The sequence below is a fragment of the Erpetoichthys calabaricus genome, chromosome 13 (genome assembly GCF_900747795.2).
Source record: "Erpetoichthys calabaricus chromosome 13, fErpCal1.3, whole genome shotgun sequence".
NCBI lineage: Eukaryota > Metazoa > Chordata > Cladistia > Polypteriformes > Polypteridae > Erpetoichthys > Erpetoichthys calabaricus.
The window spans coordinates 59,365,352-59,377,155 of record NC_041406.2 but is presented as its reverse complement, the minus strand read 5'-3'; the positions used below and the strand labels follow the sequence as shown (position 1 = coordinate 59,377,155).

The 11,804-nt window shown below is 38.8% G+C and overlaps 1 protein-coding gene across 1 annotated transcript; it reads right to left on the bottom strand.

Annotated features, from left to right (window-relative positions):
- Window positions 1-5,215: 5,215 nt before the first annotated feature.
- On the bottom strand, window positions 5,216-11,597 carry sostdc1a (sclerostin domain containing 1a). The gene is made up of 2 exons (XM_028817028.2): window positions 11,312-11,597; window positions 5,216-7,944 (listed from the first exon to the last, which is right to left on the bottom strand). Exons 1-2 carry the CDS (start codon window positions 11,511-11,513, stop codon window positions 7,505-7,507), a joined length of 642 nt encoding a protein of 213 aa, XP_028672861.1. The 5' UTR covers window positions 11,514-11,597; the 3' UTR covers window positions 5,216-7,504.
- Between the last annotated feature and the right edge of the window lie 207 nt (window positions 11,598-11,804).

The following is an 11,804-nucleotide window of genomic DNA, read 5'->3' as shown; positions in this document are numbered from 1 at the left end:
CGCTATCGCTTTTCAATGAGGGACACAGTCATCTCAGTATGGAGACAACAACAAAATTCTTGTTTTTAATGTGAAAGTGGAGGGGGCCCATTATTATCAATTACACAAGAATGATAAAGAGTTGGGGACACCACCCGGTGACACTGTGTAATTGCAGAAAATGCCGTTTTTGAAAGTAACAGTTGAGAGGATGTATTTTCAGGCGTGAGTCCAGAACAGAACTGAATTAAAGATGACAGTGTTCTGGTTTTATGAGTTCCAGGTAGGAACGGGAAGATCAAGGAGTTGTGGACAACAGAAGTGACGTCAGCAGAGGGAGGAAGAGAGACAGCATCGGACAACAGCGCCAACTTCTGGTTTGGTGGGTAATTGCTATCACTAGAGCCCTTAAGTGCACATGCATGACATTCCATACATCAAAAATACTAATGAGCAAGTTGTGGGCTTCTTATAAACTTCATTTAAATTTACACATATAACTTTGTTGAATTTGGAAATGCTGTCTAAAAATCAAATCACTGCTTTTATGAAGCTTGTTCAAATGTGATAATGAATGTGGAAAGCTGAAAAAAATACTACCTTAGAACAAATTTTTAATTGAATCTCTCTTATCTGCATGCATTTTTAACGAATGTAAGCAATTCTGAATCAGCTCACAGATGATGTAAGTGGACAAGACTCCAGTGTTGCTGAATGTGCACAGTGTGTGTCTACCCTCTTACTGTTATTAGTAGTGGCTGGTAGTATGAGTGTTGGTAATATAGGGTGTGCAGATACATCCGAAGGAGGCACTGGGATCAGTGATGTATCCTGGGGTCATTGGACACCTCGGGTCTCACATCATCAGACATCCTCACCTAGACGACTTACAACCCAGAAGCTGTTATCCACAGATCACCCCTTTTTATCCAGAGCCATCTGGAGGCTTTTTCTGCTGCTTCAGTAAGGCATCTAATGGCTCTCCTCATTGTAACCCCAGTGATGCTGAACAGAGTGGGTGCTCTACAGAGCGGGTAGCCAGGAAAGCCCCTGCAACCCTTTTCCACAGACAGGCAACATTAAATAATCTTGTCAAACCCATTTAAACTAATTCACGGTAATGGGGATTCAGAGCCTATCTTGGTAGCTTTGAGAAACTGCCATGAAATGGATGCAGTAATATTGACAATTATAATCACCAAATTATATTAATATGGGGGACGCAGTGGCTAGCACTGGCTTTTCACAGTTCAGATTTGAATCCTAGACTGGTTATTGTCTCTGTTTTAGGTTAATTGGAAGCTTTAAATTGAGAAGTTACAAAAAATAGCATGCATACATATAAGTACTTAAGGAAATAATGCAAAATGTATAGGCAATTGATAATAATTTCTTCAGTACAAAATGTTTAGTTCTATAATTCGTGGTGAGAGTAAATAACTCATCACTATCATATTTTAACATCTAGCATATCTGACAGATGATGGAGGAGATAGGTGCATGAGTGCCTACCATTAGTTCATTGGGATGCCCGACTCACAAAATTAAGGTCTAAGAAGAAGTGTAAGATACCCAGAACAGCAGAGAATGGAACAACAGTTGGAGAGGGCTATTGATGGTGTCCATCTTTTTTATTTGATTGGATGTGATGCAAAAAGAGGGGTTGGGATGGGCCGAGGATGACCTTTAAAGGAAATACAACATCCGAGAGGCACAACACGATTACCTGCCTATTAGGTTGTCATGTTCTTCATTTGGGATAGATAGATAGATAGATAGATAGATAGATAGATAGATAGATAGATAGATAGATAGATAGATAGATAGATAGATAGATAGATAGATACCTTTTGCTGAAATTCAAAACACCATTTTTGCTCCCTAAACCCTTTTGGGTGTATCTTATGGATTTTGTTCTGCTGATCACAAAAATCTCCTTTAAAGTTTCCTATGGTGCCATATTTGCTTATATCTATTAATAATTTGCCCACAAAGTTAGCTGTTTTTATTATTCCTGGTATTGCTGGCCATGCACTCAGTGCCGGTTGCACAAAATGCAATGGATATACTAAGGCTTAGGCATACTTTACCTGTCATATTTAGTCAAGATGGATGCTGTCTGCACAAACTATAAAAGCAGCTGACAAGCACAGATACTTTGCCTTATATTGATAATAGTTTGTATGTATGCACATGGACATGTTCTTCAAGTACAGCGTAGTGTGTGTACTTAGCGTTTATTGTCTAGAGTACAATTCGTCAGAGCAGAAATGTCTTGCAAAGGTTGTAACAGCCGCAGTACATTCTGTTACATAAACACTGAAGTCTTAAAGACGCATCATGACTTCACTTTTTAAAAAAGAGTAGGGGTCGTCTCCAACTCCAGTCCTGGAGCATTACTGTGGCTGCAGGTTTTCATTCCAACCCTTCTCTTGAATAGTGAGCAGTTTTTATTGCCAATTAATTCCTTTTCCCATCATTTTAATTGACTTATTTTTTAAGATTCAATCCTCTAAATTGCCTAATTTTTTGTTAAATGGCACCTGAACATAAATGAGCTGTGAAGTGAGCCAACAAAAGACCAGCTAAGTCGGGGCCTCAAACTCTTATCACTTTCACTCCAGCCAGTCCCATAATTAGAAGCAGATTCTTGTTATTAATTAAACCTGTCATTTAATTCCATGACATGTTGCTGCTCTCATTCTACCAAAGCAGAACTTTCCAAAACTGTTGATTTTCTAATTTCTAAGAACATCGTCAAAATTTTTTGTGAACCTGAGCTGATCAACATTACTGAGACCTTCAACTTTCTTTTGCTGGTCATCTGTTGGCTTATTTTGCATCTCTTTATTGTTTGGATGCTAATTAAAGAAAAAATAAATAATTAAGAGGTCTAAGTCTTAAATAACAAATCTATGAGCATTAAGACAAAAACTGGTCATTAAGAAAAGCGTTAGAATGAAAACCTGCAACCACAGTAGCGCTCCAGGACTGGAGTTGCAGACTCCATTATGACCTCTCTGCTTTGGTTGTACAATTACTGATCAAGACAAACCATGGGCTTCTCACATTTGTTACGCAACATGCGCCCTCAATCTGAAAGCATGGTTCAGTGGTATCTGGAAGTCTCAATGATACGATGATAACTAAACGATTCCAAGTTACTTCTGTCTGAATGACCTGGCCAGGGACTTTGGTTTGAAAAAGCAAAACTACTTGGTTCGAGAGTACAGGGATGGGGTTTGCTGTCATCTTGTATAAACTTTTTTGAGTTTTGGAGCCATCAAGAAGATTTGACAAATTTCTTTGAAGGAAAAAAGAAAGAAATGTGTTTAGATGAAAAAAAAAGATCAGACTGGTACCTTTTAATGAGGAAGGACAGTTTTCTCTTCTAGGAACCACTATCAGTTGTAAACAGGTTTTGTGAGTTGAACGGAGAGCAGCACATGTGTATGCTGGATGGGACACTAGGGGCCGGTGGGCATCAAAAGAAGAAGAAAGGGAGGAGTAGAAAGTACTTCTGCCAACTTACAAAAATGAGCAAAACAAACAGGGAAAGATAAGACAGAAAAGGTAGTACGGAGTGCAGGGTGTAGAGCAGAAACATTGAGGAGTAGCAGTAGAGGACATTGAAGATGGAAGTGAAGGAAGTGGATGGAGGAGGTTATTAAAAGGTGAACTGAGAGATTTAAAGGATTTGGGCTGGTCTGCATGGAGGGGACCACAGAATAATCTGGGAACAAAAAAGCAAGCTGATATTGAGGGATCTAAGAAGATCAGAAACACCATCAATGACTCACCACAAATGTACACAAGGAACAGTTCTGAGTAAAGCATATGCTAATGTGGTAAATACAGGGACACGGTTAGTCACGGGATGTAAATGTATTCCTGATATGTCATTGAATAATGTGGTGCTGGGTCCGGAGGGTACAAACTCTACTTTAGAAAGAACGAATGTAAAGAGTCATCTAGAATTCTATGTGCAGGATCGGTGATACTTTGATCCAGTGTTTAACACCAAGATAAGTATAATCTACTCAAAACGGATACACTTAAGACATTTAATGGGGAAAATAAATACAAAATGAACAGGACCGTGACAGGTAAGGGTGTTAATCTTCCCAGGCTTTTTCTTCTTTTTAATAAAGGTATAAGGTGATAGTGCCTGGTTCTGGGTATATTACTTATTATACATTATAATTACAGAAAGACATTTCTATGGTCTTTCTTCTTTGTAATGTACAGTCGCTGTCCACAGCCTGAGTTCATTGTAATTTAATACTAAAATGCTGCCATGGCCTGGCAGTGACCTCCTCAAGCATTATCCACCACCCCTTTAAAATTTTAAATTCCAAGATCCCTTAACTTACACGAGCCGTGTGTGTCACGCCAAAGGCTTCTTTTTATGTACCTTACCGTACTTTTGTTACAGCTAAGTAAGTGGAATAAAACAAGTCTGATAAGAACTGGATTGTGTAGCAAGTAGACACTTCTCTTAACACTAAGGAGTCAAGCTAAAGTCCTTTTGTATGGTCTGAAATGAACAATCAATTAATGAGACTGAACCAAGGGCTTTGTGGTGGCATTCCTCCTGGCTGAAAATGTAATAGATCCATATATCCACTCATTTTCAAACCTGACTAAGTCAAGAATTATCCAGGGTGACAACGAGCAGAGCCTAGCACCAGGTATTAGTCCATCGTGGAGCACATTCACACATCCTGTGCACTCACACTGACTCACATTGGGCCAGCTTAGAGTCGCCAGTCAAACCACCATGCATGTTTTGTATGTGTGGGCGTAAAACATGTGCAGACACAGAAAGAGGGTGACAACATAAAGAATTCAAAGCCAGTGTCATGGAGATCTGAGGTAGCAATCTGTCAATTGAATGCCATCATGCCATATAATAAGACTAGTGCACTCTAATACTTTTTAGACTGGACAAAGGAGAAAGCATGAACAGCTTTTATCATTTTATGAGACTTCTGTGCAGCCATTTCTGCTCATTATTTGACCCATTTGGCACTTGAACTGAAAGAAAATGACCATGCATTTTATAAATATTAACATACATTACCCTGTAGGACACCATAAACTTGTAAATATTTGATATATTAAATTTTGCATGACTATGTTTCTTTGGCTTCTGAAATGTGGCTGGTTCACTTTTTTCTGATAGCTCTACAGTAGTCATATCAATCAATCAAAGACTTACACACAAGAGAAAGTATAAATAGATCATAAATATTTAAATATCATTGTTTATTTCTGAAGAATGTTTGGCTTCAAAATGATAAGACCAGTACAAGATTGCACATTTTAAAAAGGCAGGGATCAGTAACATGGATACTATGCACTATACAACACTAGACTGTCTGTAGCTATATGTTTTTTTTTTTAATTATAAAACAAGATTTCCAACAGGGTCAGCTGCTGAAGCTGTGATAAACTCAAGAGAAAAAAAAGATATAAAAAAGCATATTACAAAATTCCAAGAGCACATTTTACAATACAAAAATATATTACATTATTTACACTATTTAACTTTTTGACTCTGGCTACAAAATGTAAGAAAATACTTTGGACCATAAAACTTATACAAGTTTACAAAAGATAGCTCTGTAATACCACATGCATCAATTCATTAAATAATATTGGAAAGAAAAATAAATAACAATTTGGGCATTATTTTTCTGCTATGTGCCTCCACTGTGTATTTAACAAATAAATAGTTGTGGCAAAAACAAACAGAGATTTACCAATTTGCTTTATCCTTAGGATGCTAATTTCAGTGCTTTTTATTTGGTTACGTGTTGCTTATAATTGCTACTTTTACAAGATGGTGGAGTAAGTTCTGTATCTTAACCCTTTAAACCAGCTCCATTGTTTAGGACCTGCCGGTGGTACCAAACAATGATGCAGAATAAAAAAAAAAAACTGCATAAAACCATTTATTTCCTCAATGCTATAATTAAAGTACAGTGTGTAGCCATTACAATGCTGTATTGCGTACCTCAATACCACGTTGCAATGTCTTTCTTTCCTCCCTCAAAGATGGTCAAATTGCTGTATCACGGCAACACCTGCCCCCATTAGCCCCCACAGTGGCTTTCTTGAATGTCTACAGTCTGAAGCATGGCCTATTATTTACGAAATGAGAGGGGCGTTCCAACTTTCAAATAACACCACTTTCCACTTTCTACGTTTTTCAATTTCTGTATTTCAGATTTTTTGCTTTAGATGTTTTTGATTCTTGTAACTATTAGTGTTGTAAGCATCCATACATCCATCCATTATCCAACCCGCTATATCCTAACTACAGGGTCACGGGGGTCTGCTGGAGAAAATCCCAGCCAACACAGGGCACAAGGCAGGAAACAAACCCCGGGCAGGGCGCCAGCCCAACGTAGTATTGTAAGCATGTATAGTATAATTTCTTTACTAACCATATATGTTCTGACAGAGTAAGATCTGCCGCTCAAAATGATACCTAAGCCATGTGTCTTCAATAATGGAGATGCAGGCTGTGGATGCTTATGTGAAAACTGTAAATTGGTTACAAAAAGTAAAATTAGACATTCATTGTAAGTATTTCAGATTTTTTTTCTCTGGGTGTTCCCAACACTTTTATTGAGTTTGATATAAAAACGTTACTGAATTTTGCAACATATTCCACGGTAATGTATGTGTACAGCATATCTTCCCCTCAATGATTACTGCAGTGTACCAAATACCAAAAATATAATTCAATGTAAAAATTCTGAAAGAGAGATGTCTGAATTTATTTTGAGGGATAGATCATGAATATTGAATGAAGAACGACGAAGTTAATAGCCAGTTAAAGCAGAATAGCAGAAAACTGACAAACATGAGGCTGAGTTTAAAGGGTTAAGAGTTCGATCTTCTAGGTAAGAAAGCAGTACATACTTTATATAGAAGATTTTATGGATTTTCTGTCGATCAAAAAGAATTTATAATTTTAGCTGAACGTTTTAAAGGGCATGGATTGCACTCTCTGAAAACATGTGGTATACTTCTCAATGTCTATGTGCTTTGCAACTTAAATTAGCCCATCTAGTTCCACTTGCTCTATCTGGAAATTGTTGCCTACTTCAATCCAGGAATTTCTTATCCAATTGGTCTCTAATCAACACAGCTTCTCATCAACACCTCATATCTGATAAGGTTAATTGCTTCCAAGATGGTTGGTTACCACAGAGGTCAAGTCTCTGTTACTGCAGAGACGCAATTGTTTTTTGCCTCCCAGTAGATTGGTTACTGAAAATACTCTGCCTACAGTAGATCACACAGGCAGAGTGAGCAAGTACCTCATGGCAACAATAGAAATACACAAAGATATCAACTGAAAAGGAAACTGACAGGGCCTCCACAACTAAACGCCACCATTCCCCAGTCAATGTCAGCCTCAGGCCAACACATGGACTCTTTGGCAAACCAGTAGTTGCAGGCTGATATTTACATACACAATCCAGTTTACAGAGCTCACAAAAGTCAAATATCAGTTCTTATCGTCCATCTCGTGCCAGTTAACTTGGTGCTTTGCAGTCTTGCCTGTCCTCTTCTTTCCCTTATGGTTATGACCTGATTTCGGTGGCGATGTTTCTTCAAAATTGTGATTTGACTCATTGTGCTGACGAGAGTACCTTTTGCATTTGCAGGAGGTCACGACAGTTATTTTGTATGTTCTAGTGCTTCCATCTTGACACTGGAGCTGGATGCGCTGCGTGCGTGTCTTGTCTGTCACACAACGCCATTCCTGCATGTTTCTCCGGCTCCAGTACTTCCTGCCATAGCCGCCACCGATCCAGTTAGGCAACATCTGAGCCGGAAGGCACTCTCCAGCACACACAAGCTCCTTTACTGGGTTTATACTTGTACATTGGCCATCTGAGATGTATTTGGTTGACCTGAGCTCCCTGCATCCCAACTGGTTTCGATCTGTAAGAGTATAAGAAAAGAATTTTTACACTAGAGGTCAGCAATTTAGAATGTTCATTCAAGTTTGGGTTCTGTGGTTCAGGCAGTAACAACATTAGTTGATCCAGAAAGTTTTGTATGAAAACAATTTCAAAAGGAGTGTAGACTCTCCATTAGGCTAAACTATAGGTTTACCCACCCATCTGCAGACTAAGGAGGTCTTTTAGAAATTCATGTTACTTTAGGTGATGAGTATGTTTACCCGGATTGCAAAATGAAGGCTGAATTGACTGGGCTTTCCCCATAGCCAATCTTTTGAATGGAACCATCTGAAAACCATCCATCTTCCCTAACGCACTTACTCCATTATTGGCTGCGCTACCCATCTAAGATGGGTGGAAATCTAAGTAATCAATGTAGACCTCAGCATTAACATTTGAAGTGCACCCTGCAATGTACATGTCTCCATTATATGCCATTTGGTATGGGATTTGTACAAGAAGAGCTAATGTTTGTGATGTGCCATCTTTTGGAATCCCAGAGACATAGCAACCAGACAGAGACACACACAAATACATATCTTTTTATTAAGGTGGATAGGATCACAGGTACCAGAGCCTATCCCAACCATGCTGTATGTGATGGTCTTTGGTATGATGCATTCATGACCAAACTCACACTCACACCAGTCCCATTTATTCAACAATAGCCTAACAACCTTCACTTTTCACATTTTAGTATTGTAGTGGACAGCAAGAAAGCAAGGCAGGAACCCTCCTTGAATGGGGGCAGAGTCCATCACTAGGCACACTCTACATGTACAACAAAACACACTCATTCTGCTCCAGTTTTTGAAAGAACCGTCAGTCTGACACATAGTTCTTTCGGATGTTAGAGGAAATCACTGAGGACAAGGAGAAAATGTACAAACTTCTCTGAGACATTGGCCAAGCCTCAATCCTGCAGGAGTCTGGAGGTGTGAGATTGTAACAATGGGTTTATGAAAAACTAGCCATGCTGCCCTTCTAAGACTGGATGAAATCTAAGTAATCATTGTAGACGTCAGCGTTAACTTTTGCAATGCACCATGCAATGCAAATGTCTCTGTTACATGCCACTTGGGAAGGGATTTGTAAAAGCAGTGTTAAATTATGTGATGCGCCATCTTCTGGAATGACAGAGACATAGCAACCGGATGGACAAATAGATGGACACACAGACACGTATCCTTTTAGTAACGTGGATTTCTCTTTACTTTTTGAAGAAAGATTAGCAAAAAAAAGGTAATTTACTAAGAAGAAGAATCTAAATACATTGACTGAATCAAATGATTTTAAAATGAAAGAGTTTAAATTCATGAACTTGAGAGACCACATAACATCATGGCACATTACAGGCAAGAAAATTAAGCCAAAGTGGAAATATGAAAGAGAGACTAAGAAGAAAAAGTCTTTAAAAGGGTACACATTATATTGGATTTTTCACAACCATAATTCATACGTATTTTTTTTTTCCTTTGGCCAAGGTATATTGTTTTTTGCAACTATCTGAAGGAATTCAACTAAGTGACTTTATAGGCTGAATAAACTTTGTCATTAAGGATATTTTCTTATATGATGTTATAAATTATACACATCCGCCTAGAAGCAGGTTTATTGATTCTTAAAACAGCCCATCGCAATTTAATGAAAATATTACTTAGAAGAGATTAGCTTTGAAATTACAAACATCCCTCTATTCATTCATAAAGTAGCAAATAACCCTTTCGGAGACTATAAAGTCCCTAAACAATGACATTTCTTCATGGATGAATAAGCAGAGTGCTTTCCACCTAGAGATTCAAAATAAACTTTGTCACAATGACAGATTTCCTGGCCATGTTAATGCTCTTTTATTCACTGGGGCAGACACGCCTTCCCTTGCTGAATACTGTCTAATCTACCTCCACGTCTATGTCATATTTGGGTGCCTGCCAAGCTTGTTCAGATTTGCACACTTCTGTAAAAGTTTAATATTTAATGACACCTAATCTGACCCATCACCCATATGTGAGAAAAAGCTGAACAGGCACACACAGATCTTTATCAAATTAACCAGAAATTAAAGAGAACTATGACTATGATACATGCTAACTGACTAGATTATGATACGTGCAAAGAATTCAAATGATCTAAATACATATACAAAAGGTATTTTAAAATTAACGTTTTTAGTGCTTAGCAAAAGTAAGGAAACATTTATAAAGAATAACTCTGGTACTGCACTGGTATTTTCACAGCAAGTTCAAAAACAAATATGCATAAAGTATTCACCTCTGTATTTCAAATTGAATGCCTACATGGGTTGATGGATGGATGAAATGATCATTTATATCGGTTTAGATTTCCAAAATGTTCTTCATCTGTTTTTACATTTCCTAAGATCAAAACTATCTCCACTAGTAATCAGTCGTTAATAAGATGTATATTTTGGTCTATAAGAACGAACACATTAATGCCATTACACACGTCAGCGTGTGTGTGTAGGATTTTGTAATTTTTGCATATAGACTCTGTCTAGGCATTTAGCGCATAAAAGAAAAAAGTCTCAAACCCGTTTCACCCAGTTCAACATACCGGGAGCACTGGACACAAGCTAACCCTAAACAGGACGTCAGTTCGCTTTAGCACCAACTCACGCATACACACCAAGCCGGTGTGGAAGCGCCAATCAATCTAAGGCACGAGTTTTCTGGATTTGTGAGGACAAACGGAGTATCAGAAGAGGAAAAAGACACGGCAAGGACATGTAATCGCCTTACAGCCAACAACTGGGCGCGGGACTCGAAACCAGGCAACCCGAGCCGTGAAGCAGCGGCATTGAACACCCCACAAGACCTGATGGTAAAGGTACGATCGTAATTTTATTCAAGAAAAGATATGCAAGTGCAATATGTTGCATTTCCGCTACATGAAATGTATATGTACTTCACGAAAACTAGTGTAGAATGCGAAATGAACTCAATTGAAATTGTGATCTTCACACGTTGGACGTAAGAAGAACTAGGCGATGATGCTTAAACCTGAATTTCATCCATTCTCCCTGCGACTTAAATTTGATAGCTGTACGTTAAATCCACACATTCAGAGAAAAGAAAATGTGAACACATCTGATGTTATACATACGGGTAAAATTTCTCCTTCAGACATCGGGCACTGAGATGCGGACACCACATGAATCGGAGAAACTCACTAGACCACGAGAGGTGACATCGATATATGCCTACATGCGTGGCTTGGACTGATGTTACGTGTAACGACAAGGTGACACAAAGGAGCCCTACTTTCGTGTAAGAACTAACCCTTGCTCTGGTTTTAAACTCTCGTCTTCAGAAACATTTTTCTCTTACCGTTGCGATCCGTCTGTGCGCTGTCTAAGAGCCGTCCTCCGGTCCTCGCTCGGTTTAAAGTCACATTATTAGCAGACTGTTGCAAATCGCCGGGTTGCTGAGAATAAACATTTTCTGTTGCATCGTTCTTGAAAGTCGCGCAGCTTTTTATTAAAAAGCATGTGACCAATAAAACGTACTGTTTTGGGGTGTACAGGAGCATGGCGAAGTTACAAGTTAGAAGGACGCAGTTGCACTGAAATACAGAGCATCGCCACCCTTAATATACCCGGGACGCACGCCGCCGATTTTTTTTTTTTTTTTTTTTGCTTTGCTTTTTTCAGGTGTGACTTGGAGCAAGTTGCTGAGTGACGGCGTGTTGACGTCATCCGACTCGTGGCCACACCTCCTCGTGAGCGCACGCCTCGTTACTGCAGAAAAAAAACGGACAGAGGTGAACAGACTTATGTGTAGCGGAGAAGAATACGAACGCGACGATGAATAAAGCAAATAA

Excerpts from the sequence above, each read along its gene's own strand:
- sostdc1a (XM_028817028.2), bottom strand. The coding sequence starts at position 11,513 with ATGCTCCTGTACACCCCAAAACAGTACGTTTTATTGGTCACATGCTTT. Across the intron at positions 7,945-11,311 it reads CGCACAGACGGATCGCAACG|ATCGAAACCAGTTGGGATGC; the intron begins GTAAGAGAAAAA and ends ATACTCTTACAG.